Source organism: Protopterus annectens, chromosome 8.part0 (assembly GCF_019279795.1).
Source record: "Protopterus annectens isolate FY-2018-M chromosome 8.part0, PAN1.0, whole genome shotgun sequence".
Lineage (NCBI taxonomy): Eukaryota > Metazoa > Chordata > Ceratodontiformes > Protopteridae > Protopterus > Protopterus annectens.
In genome coordinates, this window is record NC_056741.1 from 988,370,313 (window position 1) to 988,389,381 (window position 19,069).

Sequence of the window (19,069 nt, forward strand, 5' to 3'; positions counted from 1 at the left end):
GGGTTTGTTTGCAAACTCAGTTGTACTAACCTGGTTAACAATTGTGAAATAAATAAAATAAAATAAAATAAAGCCAGTGCATGCAATTCCATTTACTTTGATTATTCCATTCCTGAATAAGGCGAGCATTAGCTATTTTCTCCAGGAAATGAACTCTTCATTTACATAGAAATACACTCCAACTGGAAAAACAGAAAATCCTTTGAATGATACTACCAATGTTATGGACTGGGACTAGCTAAACACCTTGTCAACTAGTGTGTATGTGTGTATTTATTTATGCATTACATGATTTTTATGGGATGCATTTTATTCTGTCACATTCTATTCTGTCACAATTTGACATTTTAATTAGTTGCACTGTGATTGGAGAGGCATCATTTATTTATTTATTTAGAAGTATTTAAACTGCTGCTTGTGAGATACATTCATCTATGCATCTGAGGAAGTCTGTATAAACTAAAATGTACTTGTGGATATAAGCATTTATGTTTAACTTTGTGGAGTGCTCTCTCTGTATAAACCAGTGTGCTGTAATTTGTTGGGCTGTCTGTGCTGTATTCTTACAGTTTAGTGCCTTGTCAACTAGTAACTGAAACCTTTAAAAGCCATAAACATGACAGCTTCAATCATATTAACATGAATGTGTCTTTGTAACTATGGAATGATACTTCAAAAAATGGATGTATATACCTTGATTTCATATAGAAATTGCATTTTGCCAATAAAGAATTTGAAAAGAGTCTCGGGACTAGTCCATCTACCCAGGTGTCAAATAACTAGCTAACTTAACTTGTATGTCAATACATATCTGATGACTTCTTCTGCATAATTTATGGTATTCAGTAATTTTCAAAGAAAATAAACAGTCTGAGCAGTTACTATATAAAGTTTAGTATAATGTTTCTGTATACATTTGATGTTTTATGTTTCCTTTTCTCCAGATAAGCCAATTATTTCAGAAGATTCCAGCTGTAGTTTTACCCAAGCGAGTGTATCTTGCCAATGTATGGCAATAGCTAACCCTATGCCTACGTCTTATTGGATGGTTGTAGATAAGAAAATTACACAAAGTGGTCAAGGCTTCAGTGTGTCTTCTACAACATCATGGAATAAATACACGACTATTCTGACAGGACAACTGGACACTGAAGTGACTATTACCTGTGTAATGACTAACTCACATGGGACTAGATCTTCACAGATTGTCACTCCTGCAACTTGTAAGTATTAGCGTGACATACAGTAACCTGTTAATAATGCAAAGCAGGTAATCATGTATGATTGCTTTGCAATGATATCTATTCAGAAGGCATAGAAGATTATGATTGGTTCGCAGATCATAACCTGCTTTATTATGTGTTTGAGACATGGATGCCAGGAAATTCACCTCGAGAGTAAAGCAGAGGGTGTTTAATATTTTTCATGGCTGGGTCATGAACTATTCTGGTGTTAACTGGTTTCTCATTTTCTGAATAAACAGTATAATCAGCATGCTCCATGTACTACATAGAAATAAGTTGCAGCTGCATTAAACTAGATTCACATATAGAAATACAGCTATGTAAATATCAAAGTGACCTTTTCCATTTATAATGACACCATCAAGCCTTTATTTCATGAAGGCAGTACCATGCTTGTATAGGTTTGTTTTGATTCATGCACAATAATGCAATATTAAAAGTGCAGTGAAAAAAATCTAAGCAAGAATCATAATATCCAAAAATATGGGTACATCTGAGCTGTGGAGAAAGTAACTAGAATACAATTAAGTATTACCTGGTATCTGTGTGATCTTCTACTGCAGAGAACATGCATTAAAATTAACATAGTAAGATGAAGAAATGAAATCAAGAGCTAGATATGAAGAGAACGCAGTAATTTTCCTCATAGCTTTATACATAATGCAGTTTGTCTGCAGTTTGAGAGCATCATTCTACTGACTTTAATTCAGCCTTTATGTCATTATTTTCCACACAGAGAAACAAAAGATGTGCCTTACGTACACAATGAAGTACTATATGATTAACAACATTTCAGAATTAACTGTGTTATAATGCATTGTTAATATTATACAAGCAGCCTTTTTTATTAAATGATACTTCCAACAACCAGTAAAACACTGTGGTAGGGATTTGTAGATAATTAGCACATTGTGTAGAAGAAATTAATGCAGTAAAGGCAATGTGCAAGGTATGCTCAAGTCAGAGAGACATATAATCTGTGGTTACACAACGGGCAAAATAGTGTGGTATGCAGTGCTTGCTCATAAGTGTATAAAGACATCCAACTGAAGAACTGAGTACCAATGAGCTAACACCATATACACAAATTATGACAATCAAAGTGGCAGGCTGATTTGTGGCTTACATTTTTTTCAGACTAAGAATCAACAATAACCACCCAATAAGCAAGTGCTAACAGTGTTACAAGTCATGGCCATACATGTCAACAAACAGGGTAGAGACAGTACTTGACATACTTCCAGCTGACTGACCAACAGATTGTGCATTGAACCTCATCTAACTGTTCATAGGTTCATAGGTAAGAAGCAGGCAATCAAGCTGCCAACCATTTCAAGCCTAGCCAAAGTGCTCTATTCAAAAGTTCCATCTAGCCTCAAGCAGGACAAGATAAAACAGACCGGGGAGAATATGTCTACCTATTCAATTATCTAGGTTTACTGTGAGGGTGATAAGGGTGCCACTTTGCTTGACATATAGTGGACGTTTGTTTCAGAGATGAGAGATACATCAGAAAATGAATCTATCATATCACTTTGTCTTATTTATCAGATGATAATGCTTTAGTTCCTTTAGCTAAGTATTTGAGGCACCATTAGTTCTGCTAAGAAAAACAAAGTCCTATAAGGTTGGATCTTTCATGTCTTGAAAGGATAAACACAGATGTAAATGGACATTACATAGTCTGTAAGATACTGAATACTGAGAAAGGACAGCTACTCTCTCCTGATAACTAAGCTTTTTGAGTTCACTGGTCTTTTTAATTATGAATCTCTGAGGTCTCACAAGTTGTATGATATGTTTAGACAAATACTTTCCAAAAAGTACATTATATTCACTAATGGTTCTGATAAGATAGAAGTAAAGGGTAATTAACACGTATCTGAATCTAGTGGAGATGCTTTCAGAAATTAGATGGGCTGGATAAATGGCTTTCCAGACTTCTGGGGATGGTTACATGAAAAGAATTATCAGCAAGAGAGCCTAGATACCTTACAATAGCATCTGATTAGAGGGGTGCATGTTCTATAAGGTCAAAGTGAAACTGTTTTGTTTACAGAAATGAACTCTGCTACATTTTGTTACATGTAATTTGAGACCACTGTTCTTAACATCAGTTGTTTAACATGGTTAACTCAAGATGGAGCAATTGTGAGTCAGCTGAAAATCAAATAATAGCACCCAATTTACAGTCATCTGCAAAATTAGTAGGCTAGGAGTGTTGGCCTGAAGGACTGAGAAATATATGCCAAATAGGAGAAGGCTCAAAACTGAGCCCTGTGGTACACCAATGGTAACTTTTTTGCTTTCAAAAGTGGCACCTGCTACTCTAACCACAAGGGTTTTGTCAGACAAACAGTTAACTATCCATCGCACATTATAAGGAGTTATATTCAGATTTACAGGTATACAAATAATGCCAGCATGGACAATAGAGTCAATGGCCTTGGCCGGGTCTAGATATGCTGTATGTACTGCAGAACCACTATCTACTCCTTCAGTTACTTTTTAAAAATGTAATGAGGACCATCCTTTGACAAAGCCAAAGTGTCCAGTGTTAAGAGATTTTTCATGTCCTGTTTAATGAATTCTAAAATAATGTGCTCTACAGCTTTACATATGAGGATAGTTAGGTTTTGGGTCTATAGTTACAGGGGTCTGTATTTGAAACACCCTCACTTAATTGTATTATAACCACTGTTCTCCAGGCTTCAGGAATGCAACCAGTAAAGAGGTTTATATTAAAGACATTAAGTAGGAGTTCAGAAAGGCCCTGTTTATCTTTGATAATCAAAACAACTTGATATGTTATCAGGATCCATGGGTAAAGTATTCTTAGCTTTTCAGAGAGCTGTGAGAACTTGTTCCATAGCAACTGAAGGGGACATCTAGGACTGTGGAATCTGCAATATACCTATAACTGTGGATTAAGTATAATGTGCAATAAATTTGTTAAATGGGATATTAATTATTTCCTTTGGGTTAGGCAGTGTAGTATTATTGTGGACTAGCTCTGAACATTTTTAGGTATTAGTTCTTAAGTTACTGATACAGTTAAATAAAGGTTTACAATATTTTTTTTGTTTTTTAGTGACAATTTTAGTTGCATAATCAACTTTAATCTCCCTAATGGTCCCCCTAAACTCTTTGTTAGTTTGCTTAAGTGTGCTGTTAAAATATTTAAAATAAGATCCCTTATAAGCATTAAGCAGTTTCTTTCTCTTTTTCTATAATTTATTTATGTTGGTATACCACTACAGGGTTTTGTTTTTAAATTTAGCATTATATTTGGTGCAGATATGGACTGTCTTATCAATTCAACTATTTATGTGGAAGTATAAGTCAGAGGCATAGGTAGGAGCTTTAGCAATGGAATCGTTCACAGGAGGATTACAGCAGAGTTTATTTAAGTCATCAAGTAGTTGCAGGTTTGCTTTTGAGATGTTCTTAAAGATAGAGCTATTTACAGTGGAAGTGCAACCAGTTTTAATGGAAAAAGTCTGACTTAACAAGACATGATGATACATGATGATACATATGGAGCTGTGCAAAAAGTATCCATATTTGTGAGGACTAGATCAAAAATATTGAAGCCCTTAGTAGGATGGTTAACTGTTTGTGAAAGATAGTTAGTATTTATAATGTCAACAAAATGCTGGGCATGATGACCAATGACAATGTAGGTTAGCCAGTTTGTTGAAGGATATTTGATGTCCCTGAGTAGAAAGGTCTTGGGTTTAATGGGAATTTCAGCTAATGCATTATGATAGTTATTGTGCTCAGAAGGGGACATAGATGGTGTTCTCTAGCTAGCTATGAAGTGGTGATTAGTCTTGTTTATGGTTATTTGGACTTTTAGGAATTCAAATATTGTGTCCCAAATCTGTTGTAAGGTGAGGGTACCATTGACAAATAATGATACTCCCTCACAATTGTCAGTGATCTGAAGAAGTAATAGTCACTACACAGGAATAGATGGAGTGCTTTCATTGCTCTGAAACCATGTTTCTGTAACTACACTTATATGAATGTGTTCAAGCTGCTGGAAATCCTCAAATTTGTTTTTTTGTTTCCTTTTTTTTGTTTTGTTATGACTCCTGACATTGAGTAGAGCCACATTAGAATTAACTAGGTTGGAAAGTCCATCAGATGCATTCTTCCTAAAAAATCATTATGGGGCAGCAAAAAACTTTAGCCAGAATGTGAAAGCCTTGGCAAAAGATGTTTACACTTTTGCTGGCAAAGCAGAAAGCCTTACTAGGCATCTCATCCCATGCATATGCATCCTGGATTCCCCCTAGAATAACACACAACTGCATAGCCAATATTTAAAGCTAATTCTCTTGTTTATGAATCTCAACATCATTTTAGGTGATGACAAAATACCATTCAGGACTTTTATCCTTCCTGCCCCAGACACATACTTAGCATGCTCAATCATATCCTTCTGCATGTCCTTCTGAGTAGAGTTTCTAAAATCATTCGCCCCATGAGGACCACTATCAGGTCATAATCATACTTGTCAGGATTAAAGGATCTAAGAGCTCTTGTTATTTCACAGATCCTTGCTTCAGAATACATCTAACTGCTGCTGGTGTCCATACATCTTACAATAGAGTCACCTATTACTAAAATATTACAATGATTTGATGCAGTTTCATTGGATTATAAGGGCTTGGATTTTGAACTCTTGTGACTCTTAGAAGTATGTTTCTCAGGTGTAGGTGTGAAATATGAAGGTGGTTGCTCTACTGTGTTAATTAGGTTTCTTAACCTTTAGCCTGGGAGACTTATTCAGTGTTTTCTTAACAGCTTCAGCATAAGTTATTTTTGTGGAAATGCTCCTTGTTGTGTTTGTATATGTGTTGTGCTTGCCAAGCATGTTCTGAGATTAGAAGGTAGCCTAAATGTTAATTAAATTCTTGCACATACTGAATCATTATGAGACTGCAATAAAAATGTTCATTAGGTGGTCACTACACTGTCCCAAAATCCCTAATGCTATCAGGCTGGCTACAATGTAATACAAAAATCAGTCACACTAATACGACAAGGCTGTGAAAAGGAAGACATGGAAATGTATATAATGTAGAACAAAGATAATAGGTTCTCTTAACTACTGTAAACTCCAAAATGCTGTGAATAGCAGCCAGCTATGGCTGGATCAGCTACCTGCACATTGGCTGGTTAATGCAAACAATCATTGTCATATCAGGGATATTTCTTGAGTTATGGATATACATTACTTCTATGTATCTCTCCCCTGTGATGGCTATGCACACCTCAGATGTGATGCACATTTTGAATGTTGTATGCACTATGGACAAAGGTTGTGGGTCATGAAAGGCACTCAGATAAAAGCTGTATGTTCTGCATGGTGAGGCTGTCTCCTCAGACTGTACTTCTACAAAGACCTCGTTAAAGGTATGTATGGATGACCCCTGCCCCAGTAGTATTGCAGACAGTGCCATTGTGTTATTAAACCATGCTGCTTGCCATTACCTGTATAAAATGTCATGTGCATCTTATCTTTATTCCCTCAAGCCATCTGTGACAGTCATTGTGTATGCAATATATGCATGCATTGCATTTTGACATTCACTTTGAATATAATGCCATGTATTTATTCTGTTTATCCCAGGCCAATATTGAAATAAATAATATGTTCACCTCTACAATACAAAAAAAAAAAACCTGAATATTATTATCATTGTGCCAAGTCATATTTGTAAAGGGTTTCAGTATTAATCCTTTAGCTGGCTAACAAATAATTAATCCAATAAAGAAACAAATGCAACTATTGCTGCATAAACAAATTAATAATACACAGCCCTATCAGAATATTTATTAATTAATTCACCGATTCATTCATTCATTCATTCAGTAGTTGCAGAACAGGTAACAGAGCTGGTCAGATGATCTTTTTCATCGATGACCTGGACTTAGAGACTAAAAGTATAAAATAAATGATATATATATAAATCTGTTAAACAAAACTGGAACTCAAACAATTGACATAATTTATGATGATATATATAATAGTCTATGTACATCAGATCAGGTGTTTGAAAAACTGTTGCATTATTTATATTATATAAATAGAGTTGTCACACAGCATAACAATTGGTATTAAACAGTTTGAAAGAGGTAGTTATGATGTGAGCCGTATAACAAAGGCCACAATTGTCAGCACTGGGCCATGAAACTGAGTCACTTTTGTATCTGAGCAACTGAGTAATTGAATGACCTTCATGCACTTATAAGGTATAGCAGTCATTTTAAATAGTGCTACTGTCATTTATCATTCCTATGTGACGTTAATATTAGAACATGCATAATGCAGTGAATAGTTATGGATCATTTTAAAGTGTGAACATTGATTATAAAAGTGTGGATTACTTAGATACTAAAATTAATGTGGACAGTACCTGTGAATCAGCTTTACTGACATAATGCTGAATTTCATAATGTCTAATAGTCATTTGGTTGAAAAATAACATCTCAACCCAAAACATTGAATTATCAAAATGTCTACAATCATTTCATTGAAAAAGCAATGAGATCAACCCTACTATTTTGCAAGGGGGGTATGCCCCCCAGCACCCAGCCCTCCAAACCCACCTACTTAAATATATCAACTCTGAGATCACACTACAGTGCAGAAATGGGTAAATTTGATACTTTTGACACTGTGTGTTTAGACTAATTTTATTTCAACATTTTGATCATTCAATATAGTGTGTTCAACCAATTCAGTTTCAACCATTTAGCATTCAACATTATGTCGGTAAACCTATGAATCAAACTATTATAAACCAACTTTTTCTAATTCTTACTTAAATTTTACAAGTTACCATCCTTACTGGCAAAAAAGGAATTTGGTCAAAGACCAGTTTGTAAGGTTGTTGAGCCTACCTTCTGAGGACTCTGTGTAAACAGTTGAAGCTGGCTTGTTGAGTAAAATGTTTTTGTAGTGGGGTTAACCAGACCAGTTAGATTCTGAGGTTAGGAGCGTTGATTTGGAGAACTAGTTAGTATGTTCCTATTTTAAAAGAGTTTCCTTTGGTTGTTAACATGACCAATAACACTGTGGTGAGGAATTTTGTTTAAGCAATGGTTTTGGCTTATTTCAATTGTCGTGAACAATTTAAACAGCTTATTATAAAGAACTGGTGTATAATGATGGAATCCTTTGGTGTTAGTTGGAGGAAATTTGGAGTTTTACAAGTTGATTTATAAGAGGGTTAGGAATTAAAAAAACATTGTGGAAATAACTATTTTGTGATAATAATCAATATAGCATGGTAAAATGCAGATTCCATCCTCAGTTTAGATAAATCTGTGATAGTAAAAGTATTATAGTTCAGTCTTACCCAAAAGTGATAAAGAGTAATGCCAAATGTAATTGTAAAAACCCAGGGTGTTGCTTACATTGTGTTATGCATGTCTTGTGACTGTTTTTTATGTGGGAAAGACTGAGAGGCAGCTAAGAGGTAGGATCTGTGAACATTATTATGCTATCAAAACTAAGGATGACACTAACACTTTATATATGCATTTAAAGGTATATGATAACATTAAAAAATGTGTTTTATATATTAGAAAGAGTACCTAACCCTGAGAGAGGAGGATGATGGGGAGAACTATTGAGACTAAGGAACTTTATTGGCAAATTACATTAAATGCCATACAAACCACATATTTAAATGACATGAATAGTTTGAATGATTTAAGACTATCTAAGATTTTTTTTTACATTTTTTTCATGGTCTGGCAGATTCTAGGAGCTTTTACATTATAATTTATTTATTTGCAATCAAGGATTTTTTATCAAAGTATTTAATTAATAACAAGTTTTTGGATATCAGTTGGTTAAAATGTATATTATATATATTTTATATATTTTATGTGTGTATAGTTTTTTAACATATGATAGTAACGTTATTTAATAATGTAATAATGATGTGACCTATTAAGTAGGATGTTTTAATTGCTTTTACTAAGACATGTGACTGGGATTGGTTTTGAATAAATGTGATTTTCGTCTCAGTGTTAAGTTGTATGAGGAAGTTTCAGTACATTATTTTGGATGAAGGCGCTAATTGATTACAAATTTGTATTAGGCATTACCTCTGGCTTTGTTGTTATTTTACTGGTTTAGTTGCCAAATTGGTTTTGTTTGGTTTTGATTTTTAGATGGCTCCAATATTTCTAGAGGTGATAGGCTTATTAGTTATAGCATATCAGCAATTATTGATTTGCTGATATTGATGAGCGTATAATTTTTATATGACCAGTTACATAGGTTTCTGAAGTCAAGCACTTTTTTGAACACAGGTAAATATCTTTGTGAGAGTTTAGTAAGATGATAACACTGACATATATGGTAAGGTTTAATTCAGAGAGGCCAAATGTTAAATCAGTTTGAAAGAATAGTAGAGACTCCCATATGACCTTGGCATCAGTTGGGTCAGAGAGTTTCTTTCCTTAAAAGGAGCCCTATCATCTGAAGTGGATCTTATAGAATATTTGTTGGAAATTGTTCTACATAATAACATGCTGATTTTTAATGGTGAATATTTTTTGCACCAAACTGGTGTCACTATGGGCTCCCCCTGTGGGGGAAGCTTTGCTAATTGTGTAATGGCGTATTGGGAGGGGGAATTCTTTTTTAAGAATTCCTTATATATAGACAAAGTTTTCGAGTACACCAGATTTTTGGATGACATATTCATCATTTTTCGATGATTTAGGTGATGTGGAAAACTTTATCAGTACCATTTCTGGTTACATCAATCCTTAAATTTACATTTTAATTTAGGGTTGACACTACTCCTATTGCAACAAAGCCACTTGGCTTGGAATCCAGACTCTACTACTCAGGTGGTGGACAGGCTAGAAATGGTGTAGGAATTGTGATGAGACAGAGGCTTCAGAAGTCAGTGAGGGATATCATCAGAATTAATGACATACTCATGGCAATCAGACTCCAGTGTAATGATAGGATGGTATTCATAATCTCAGCATATGCCCCACAGCAGGGTTGTGATAGTGAGGAAAAGAGTGCATTCAGACAGCAGTTGCAGGACCTACTAGATAAAGCAGGACAACATGAATTGGTGTTGATAATGGGTGACTTAAATGCACATATCGGGACAGACAGAACAGGATATGAGGACTGCCTGGGTCCACATGGCTGGAGCAATAGGAATAAAGAAGGAGAAGCCATTCTAGACTTCTGTCTGGAAAATGGCTTGATAGTATCCAACACATGGTTCAGAAAGAGAGACAGTCACAAGATTACATACAAGAGTAGCCAACATGCAACTCAGGTAGACTTCCTCCTGGTAAGGAAAAGGCACTGGGGTAGAATCCATGATTGCAAAGTCATCCCCAGTGAAACAGTCGGTTCACAGCATAAACCAGTAGTTGCCACAATCAGCTGCAAGCAGTGGTCAGAGAAGGCTCTAAGGTCAACAGAGACCAGGCTGAAGACCTGGAAGTTGACTGTAGAGAAAGTACAGCAGTTCAAGGAATTACTCAGGGCTCTAGCACCCCAAGAAGAGGAGGAAATAGGTGGAGTTGAAGAAGAGTGGCAGCGCCTAAAAACAGCATGTGTTAGGACTACAAAAAAGATATGTGGCCGAGCCAGGTATGGAAATAAGGTACATAAGGAAACCTGGTGGTGGAATGCAGAAATGCAGGAAGTAATCAAAAGAAAGAAGGAGTGCAGGAAGAAGTGGGAGATTGAAAAGACTGACCACGCTAGGAAGGACTACTGGTTGGCTAACAAAGAAACTAAGAAATAAGTTGCAATAGCAAAAAATAGGGCATCAGAGGCACTCTATCAGCTTCTGGAAAGTGACTCAGTAAGGGGCACAAAGAAACTATACCAGTTTGCAAGGCAAAGACAGAAAGATAAAGAAGATAGTCAGACACCCTTCATAAGGGATTCCAGCAACAACCTGCTTACCAGCCCACAGGACATCAAAGGCAGATGGAAGGAGCATTTCCAGCAGCTTTTGAATGAAGAAAACCCCACAGAAGCGGTACTGCCCCAGAAACAGCCTAAAATGAGAGTAGAAGAGGAGCCCAGCTTAGAAGAAGTAAGAGCAGCACTAAGGAAAATGAAGTCAGGGAAAGCAGCAGGCTCAGATAAGGTCACAGCAGATATGATAAAGATGCTGGGTGAGCTAGGAGAAATGGCTCCTGAGGGTACTAATTGCAGTGTGGAGAGAAAGGCGTATTCCAGATGACTGGAGAATAAGCATACTCATGCCAGTGTACAAGAACAAAGGGGACATCCACAACTGTGGACAGTATAGAGGCATCAAACTCCTACCACATTGCATGAAAGTTCTGAAGAGGGTGATTGATAAACGGATACACAGAATAGTAGAATGTAAGATGGGAGATGAACAGTTCGGATTCAGATCAGGATGCAACACAATTAACCCAATGTTTGCATTGAGACAGATACTTGAGAAGAAACTAGAGAAGAGGAGAGAGTCAAACTGGGCTTTCCTAGACTTGGAGAAAGCATATGACAAGGTCCCAAGAAAGCTGATCTGGGCAGTACTGCGGTGGTTTGAAGTCCCAGAAACATTGGTAGAATTAGTACAGGCTATGTACAAGGACCCAGTGACTCAAGTATGAACAGTGTTTGGCCTCACTGAGGGGTTCCCAGTGGGAATGGGTGTACACCAGGGTTCAGCTCTGAGCCCACTGCTGTTCATACTGGTAATGGACTACATCAGCAAACAGGTTGGAGGGGACAGATCAACAAAGCTGCTGTATGCAGACGATGTGGCAGTACAGGCAGACTCTGAGCTAAAACTTCAGCAAAGGATAGGAGAATGGAATGCAAATCTGAAGGTACATGGGATGAAACTAAGCACAGATAAGACTGTGATAATGGCAGCAGATTGGGAAATCAGAAGAAGCTGAGAATAGAGATAGATGGGAAGATAGTGGAACAGGTAAACAGCTTCAAGTATCTGGGAGGGGTGGTTGAGGAGAAGGGTAGTCTGAATGAAGAGCTCAAAGCTAGAATCAGAGGGGCTGCAGCCATCTGGCATAGAGTATCAGGTGTAGTCTATGACAGAAGAATGACAAAGAAGCTGAAAAGTAAGGGGTATAAGACAGTGGTGTGCCCAGTGCTACTGTATGGTACAGAAACCTGGGCAGTAAAGGTAGAACAGTTAAAGAAGCTAGAGGTGATGGAAATGAAGTGCCTGAGAAAGGTGGTAGGATGCACACTGCGGGACAGGCGAAGAAATGAGAACATAAGAGCAGAAGCCAAAGTAGCTCCAATTGCAGAAAAGATCAAAGAAAACAGATTACGATGGTATGGCCACATGTGTAGAAAAGCAGAAGACAATCTGGTGAGGGAGATTTGGGACAGATAGGAAGAAGGTAAGAGGAAGCGAGGGGATCCAGCAAAGAGGTGGATGGATTGTGTGAAAGAAGATATGCGACAGTCAGGCATGAGTGTTGAAGAAGGCAGGAGAGTGGCACGGAATTGAGAGAGTTGGCGACAGTTAATATGATACTCCGACCCCATGTAAATGGGAAAAAGGGGATGATGATGATGATGATGATGACTATCTCCTACTTAAATGTTGAATTATCAAAGGATCTTATAAATGGGAGCTATACAGCTAAGATCTTCAGAAAACCCACATACTCCAATACACTATTGTACTTCAATAGCTCCCACCCATTTCACCAGAAAAAAGTGGTAATAAAAGGTCAACTTGTACGGGCTGCTAGGATGACCACACTAGCCTCTGAATTCATGTCTGAATGTGAGACTCTTAAAAATATGTTTTTGAAGAGATGCTACCCCCTAACACTAATAGATGTCATTATAAATGAAGTCTATGAAAAAAGAGTTAGTTGTTGGTTCAAACTCTTACTGAATAAAACCATGGAAGAGACAATGGAATTGCCCCTAAATGGGTTGGCATTTAATGGTCAGGTTGATGTTATGGTTGGGGAACTAAATAGATGCATGGTAGATGAGATTGGTAATAACCATACTTTTAAATTTATTACCACTTTCTCTATGGATGCTGGGTCTCTATGAGACGTCCTATTGAGAAACTGGAGCATCTTGTTGGATGATCCTTTCATCCAACAAAAAAATGAGTGCTAGCCCTGGGCTGATCTTTAAAAGAGGGAATAACCTAAAGAATATGTTTGAAAATAACACTAGGGCATACCCATTAAAGGTGGGAATGACAAAATGTGGCAGATGCAATTTCTGTAAATTTATGATGGTTGCTAGTTCTTTTACTCTTAATAATGTTACATACCAGATTAGAGGTAAATTCAATTGTGAAAGTTGTGGTATTGTGTACTTTGCCTTATGCCAATGTTGCCCAGGGTTCTATATTGGGAAAACAGGGAGACACTTTAAATTGAGAGTATACAAACACCAATATAATACTGGGAAAGCCAATACAATGAATACTTTAGCTAAACATGTCTTTCAGAACCCTGGGCATTATTTTAACTATCTAATAATTGATAATGTTAGCAAGAATATCAGAGGAGGTCCTTGGCCCCTCCATTTAGAGGATCGGGAGCTTTATTGGCTGCTCAAAGTTAATGCTTTTGCCAGTCCTGGCCTTAATGACCATTGTTCTTTGAAATGTATTTTACGTTTAAAAGATTTAGAAAGATAACGTAAACACTTGTAAACCTTTTAAGTATAATTTTTGCGTTTAGCATATGTAATTTGTATTTTTAAAATAGGTTGTGAACTTAATTTTATCTACTATAATAGAAATGTATATGAAGTGTTAATGGGGAGAATATGTCTTTAAATGGTTATTAGTGGAAGTGATCTAATATTTGTTTGAATTACTTATACTGGCTTTTTATTTGACCATAGCATCCACATCTCCTGGTACTAGGTCTGCGGTTTGGGCTGCTAGATTTGACTGCTGTTAAGTGCATCGGTGTTCCCTCCTGCCTCAAAACTAAAAGGATAACCTCCTGCTAATCCTGAAGATGCCCCTGAAGCTGACTCCTTGCCAGGCTTCATAAAAACTTTTATTTCTAAAGTTTTTGTACATTTAAGTACATCGGATGTTCCCTCCCTGCCTCAAAAGTAAAAGATAACCTCCTGCTAAACCTGAAGACGCCCCTGAAGCTGACTTCTTGCCAGGCTTCATAAAAACCTTTATTTCTAAAGTTTTTGTACATTTAAGTGCGTCGGGTGTTCCCTCCCTGCCTCAAAACTAAAAGGATAACCTCCTGCTAAACCTGAAGACACCCCTGAAGCTGACTCCTTGCCAGGCTTCATAAAAACTTTTATTTCTAAAGTTTTTGTACATGTATGTTGAAAATACCTTTTTACGACCATTATCAGTAATGCCTACACTTGCTTGTTAACCCTCCCATGTGAGATTTAGCAGCCTACTGCAGACCCATAGCCAACATCTCCCTCCAGTCTTTTTTCTCATCCTATATTTGTTACATCAAATTAGCTTCTTGCCTACCTCTCCTCGTTGCTATTACCCCTCTGACCACTAGGTGGCAGCATCTACCAACATCAAATTCTAGCCATAAAACTATCTATCTATCCCAAAGGTCTTAAACCCATGTTTGGTAATTAAATACAATTCTACTCCTTTTCTTGACACGTGGAAACTTCACTCTCAACTTGCTAAATTACCTACATTTATTGATAAACTAATATACTTTGATCCCCATATTTCACTATATATACTTCTTTAAGCCAAAACACAAAAGATAGCTGATACTTTTTTGCTGTACTTATCTTACTACTCTCCTCCCTTCCCGTGTTTCCTTCCTTCCCATTTTTGGGCCCCTCGATCTGGCCACTACATCTCTTTATCTCCCCTCCCCCTAGCTGATCACTGCCCCGAACTTACTTTTACCAGGTATGAACTCAGTACCATAGTGTCCACATCTCCCTGGTACTACGTCTGCAGTTTGGGCTGCTAGATTTGACTGCTGGTAGGTATTATCATTAAGCTCTATGTTAATTTGAATCTACTCAATGTAGAAACTGTTTTTCCTAGAAATGTAAAGGAACAATCATTTACAGTATCTTTATTGTGAGAGCGCTGTACTGTGCCAGAGTTATATTGCATCTCTCGTAGCTTAGAGAGTGCATTTTGTTTATAAACTAAGTAAAGGTCTATCAATACGCAGCTTCTTTTAAAGTGCTAGTGTTACGAAGTGTGTTTAATTTGGTATTTCTTACTTCCTGTTGGTGCTAGCATTTAGATACGACATGCACCAGTGGTATTCTGGGTCTATGTACTACGCAGCTAACTATAACTTTCAAGGTAGTGGATCATGGTTAAAGGCCAACATTTCTTTAGACTGTTGTTATGGAAACTAATTTCTCTATTTTTAGTTTAGTAGGAAATATAATTTAACAGGCAAACCTTAGCGTTTCTTTATTTCTTATTGTCGCTTTTCTCTCAATTACTTCACAAATACAGTATCAGTATCCTGTAATAATGGGACATGTGGCTTGCATTTAATGTACTGGAATTAGATTGCATAGCTGCTACATAAGAAAGCTATTCTTTTATTTTGCTGTTTTAGCTCCAGACCTACTAAGGTGCTAATTGCAAAGCCTTTTAATAAGGGTGGTAATATTTGTACTTTCCCGTGGCTAGCTTAACAATATGTAGTATATTTTATTGGCTAGCAAACTTTAAAGGATATCGTAGCTGCTACACAAGAAAGTTATTTTGCTAGTTTGCTGTTTTACTCTCAGATCTTCTTGGGTGCCAATCAAAGCCTTTAAAAGGGTGGTTATATTTTACTTCTGAGGCTAGCGCTTAATGATTTGTAGTAGATTTAGTGGCTAGTAAACTAAAAGGATATTCAGTTACAATTTTGATGTTAAAGTCCTGAGTGAATTAGGTGCCAAACGCAGGTGATGTAGCAAGGGTGTTTGTCTCTTTTTACCCTTAAGGTGGTTTATTTAAGGTTAGCCATTTTGCAGTTAATGCTTGCCTAAGTATCAAGTATTAGGCACATCTAGGCATAGAATACTGAGGTCTTAGTGTAAAGTGGTTCGCTGTGACAAAAAGGGACTAATGCATGTGGTGTCTGCTAATGTTTGTATTTAATGTACTTTCTTTCCCCCTATCATTGTGTAATTAATGTGCTATTGTATCTGTCTTGTTTAACACCGCTTATGGCTGACCTCTGCTATTCCTATCTCTTCCATCTCATGCAGAAGATGAAATGGATATACAAATTGGGTTGTAGAGTATTAGTATGTAATATATACGTTTGTACTGCCACCTTCAGCTGTCCTACCTGACCTCCAGCTACTGCTCTCTGTTACTACATTTCTTAAATACTTCTCATTTCCCTCATTCTACTATTCTCTCACCTCTGCATGTCTCTAGTAATTCAATTTCTACAAATATTATAGTTTTTATCTTAACCTCCCCCTCTTCCTCTCGCTCCATATTCCCTAAATCTGTCTAACTCAATGTTCTCTCTTTCCTCTCTTACAGTTAAGTGCATCGGGTGTTCCCTCCCTGCCTCAAAACTAAAAGGATAACCTCCTGCTGAACCTGAAGACACCCCTGAAGCTGACTCCTTGCCTGGCTTCATAACAACTTTTATTTCTAAAGTTTTTGTACATGTATGTTGAAAATACCTTTTTACTACCATTATCTGTAATGCCTACACTTGCTTGTTGACCCTCCCATGTGAGATTTAGCAGCCTACCACAGACCCATAGCCAACATCTCCCTCCAGTCTTTTTTCTCCTCATCCTATATTTATTACATCGAATTAGCTTCTTGCCTACCTGTCCTAGTTGCTATTACCTCTGACCACGGTGCAGCATCCACCAACATCAAATTCTAGCAGTAAAACTATCTATCCCAAGGTCTTAAACCCATTTTTGGTAATTTAAGTACAATTCTACTCCCTTTCTTAACATATGGAAACTTCACTCTCACCTTGCTAAATTACCTACATTTTTAGATAAACTAATATACTTTGATCCCCATATTTCACTTTATATACTTTTTATTAAGCCAAAACACGAAAGATAGCCGATACTTTTTGCTGTGCTCACCTTTATTGCTCTTGCCCGCTCCATTAGCCCTCATGGCTCACTCCCTCCTCTACCCTACCCCCAATTCTCACCCATCCCCAGTGCACCTAACCTTATATTTCTATAGCCACACCCCAACCCATATCACCAATAGCTCACACCATCTCATTACCTACTTAACAGTTTCTTCCTAATTCACTCACACATTTCCTATTATCTTTTTTTCTCTATAAATAGACCCACTTCTTAACTGGCCTTCTTCAACCTTAATCTCCTAGTTGTGGCCTACCCCACTTCCTCTTATTATGTCAATCCCTGGGTTACCTAATACACCAAACTTGCTCCTCTTGTCTTTACTTCTTGCCACTCTATTTCTATCCCATAGCCTCACATGCTGTGAATTCCTAACCTCTACTAAATTTAAACACCCCTTAAAACAAACAACCCCTTTCTCTCTTTCAGCCTCACAAACCCACAGTAACATAACATCCTCATCATCTCCCTTCTGTCACAGTTTCATAGATTAACCCATATTAAGTATTTCCAAACCAGAAAAATTGACCCCATTTTATGTAAACTAGTAAAACTTTCACAGAATCCTCAACAGCACCTGCTGATACATGGTGACATTCACCCAAACCCAGGGCCTGCAATACCATCCCTGATTCCCAATCTTCCTGTCCCTCTATTTCTCATACCCCCCTACTACCACTAACTCACTTCTCATTGCCCACCTCAACACATAGTTTAAATAATAAAATTACCAGCTACATGTCCTGCTAGACTTACATTCTTTGATGCAGCCTATGTCTTACAGAAACCTGGCTCAAACCAGTTACTAAGGACATTGGAAATCATCCCACCAGGTTATAACATCTCAGATTAGACCGTCCAAAAAAAAGGTAGGTGGGGTAGCAATATTGTTTAAATCTTAATTACAGGTCACCTCACTAAATATTCAACATCCCTCACCTAGCAATGCTGAGATCTTAATATCCAAGCTCCAAATTAATGCTAATAAATCCATATACATCATTTGCTATTACATCCCCCCAGGCAATAACATAAATACTCTTGAAAATGTCCTTAACTGGCTCTCCACATCCTTCTCACAAGAAACCATAGTCCTTGGAAACTTTAATATTGACTGGAACTGTTGTACTTCTGACAAACCAACAACTCACATAAATCTTTATGGCTTTTATCAAACCATCACCTACCTACCAGAACCCATAAATCTGGCAACAAAACAAACTACCTTAGGCTGGATACTAGTCAACAATAATCACCAATCATATAAAACAGGCATACTTCCTGATGATATTAGTGACCACTCTATTTACCTTTATAAACCTCAGACAAAGACCACAATTCCTACTCAAATAAATTTAGAACCATCCAGAACAAAAAGCTTAACCTAATTAACATTCAAGCAGAGCTCAAAGCTTTGCAATTGGTCACCCTAAAATATCTACCTCTCTACGAAACAGTCTCTTACTTTAACAACAATTCTTACAAGTCCTTGAGCACCCATGCCCCCTCAAGACTGTTAGAATTAGGAACAAGCCTGCTCCGCTCTCAAATGAGACAAAGCAAAAAATGACTGAGAAACAAAATCTGGATGAAATGGAGAAATACTAAAACCCAACTGATCATTTAAAGTTTAGATAGCTCAGGAATGCCACATAAAACCAATATTCTTGATGTAAAAAAAAACTATTACCTGAAATGCTAACAAACCCGACATCAAAACTCA

General features: G+C 37.1%; 1 protein-coding gene across 1 annotated transcript in view; it reads left to right on the forward strand.

Moving 5' to 3' along the window:
- Positions 1-19,069, forward strand: part of LOC122809190 (myelin-associated glycoprotein-like) — a gene marked incomplete in the record, with an annotated part of 1,534,034 nt that overhangs the window by 698,075 nt on the left and 816,890 nt on the right. Inside the window, 1 exon segment of the mRNA XM_044080498.1 lies at positions 945-1,223. Within this exon segment, the coding sequence (XP_043936433.1) occupies positions 945-1,223 (279 nt within the window).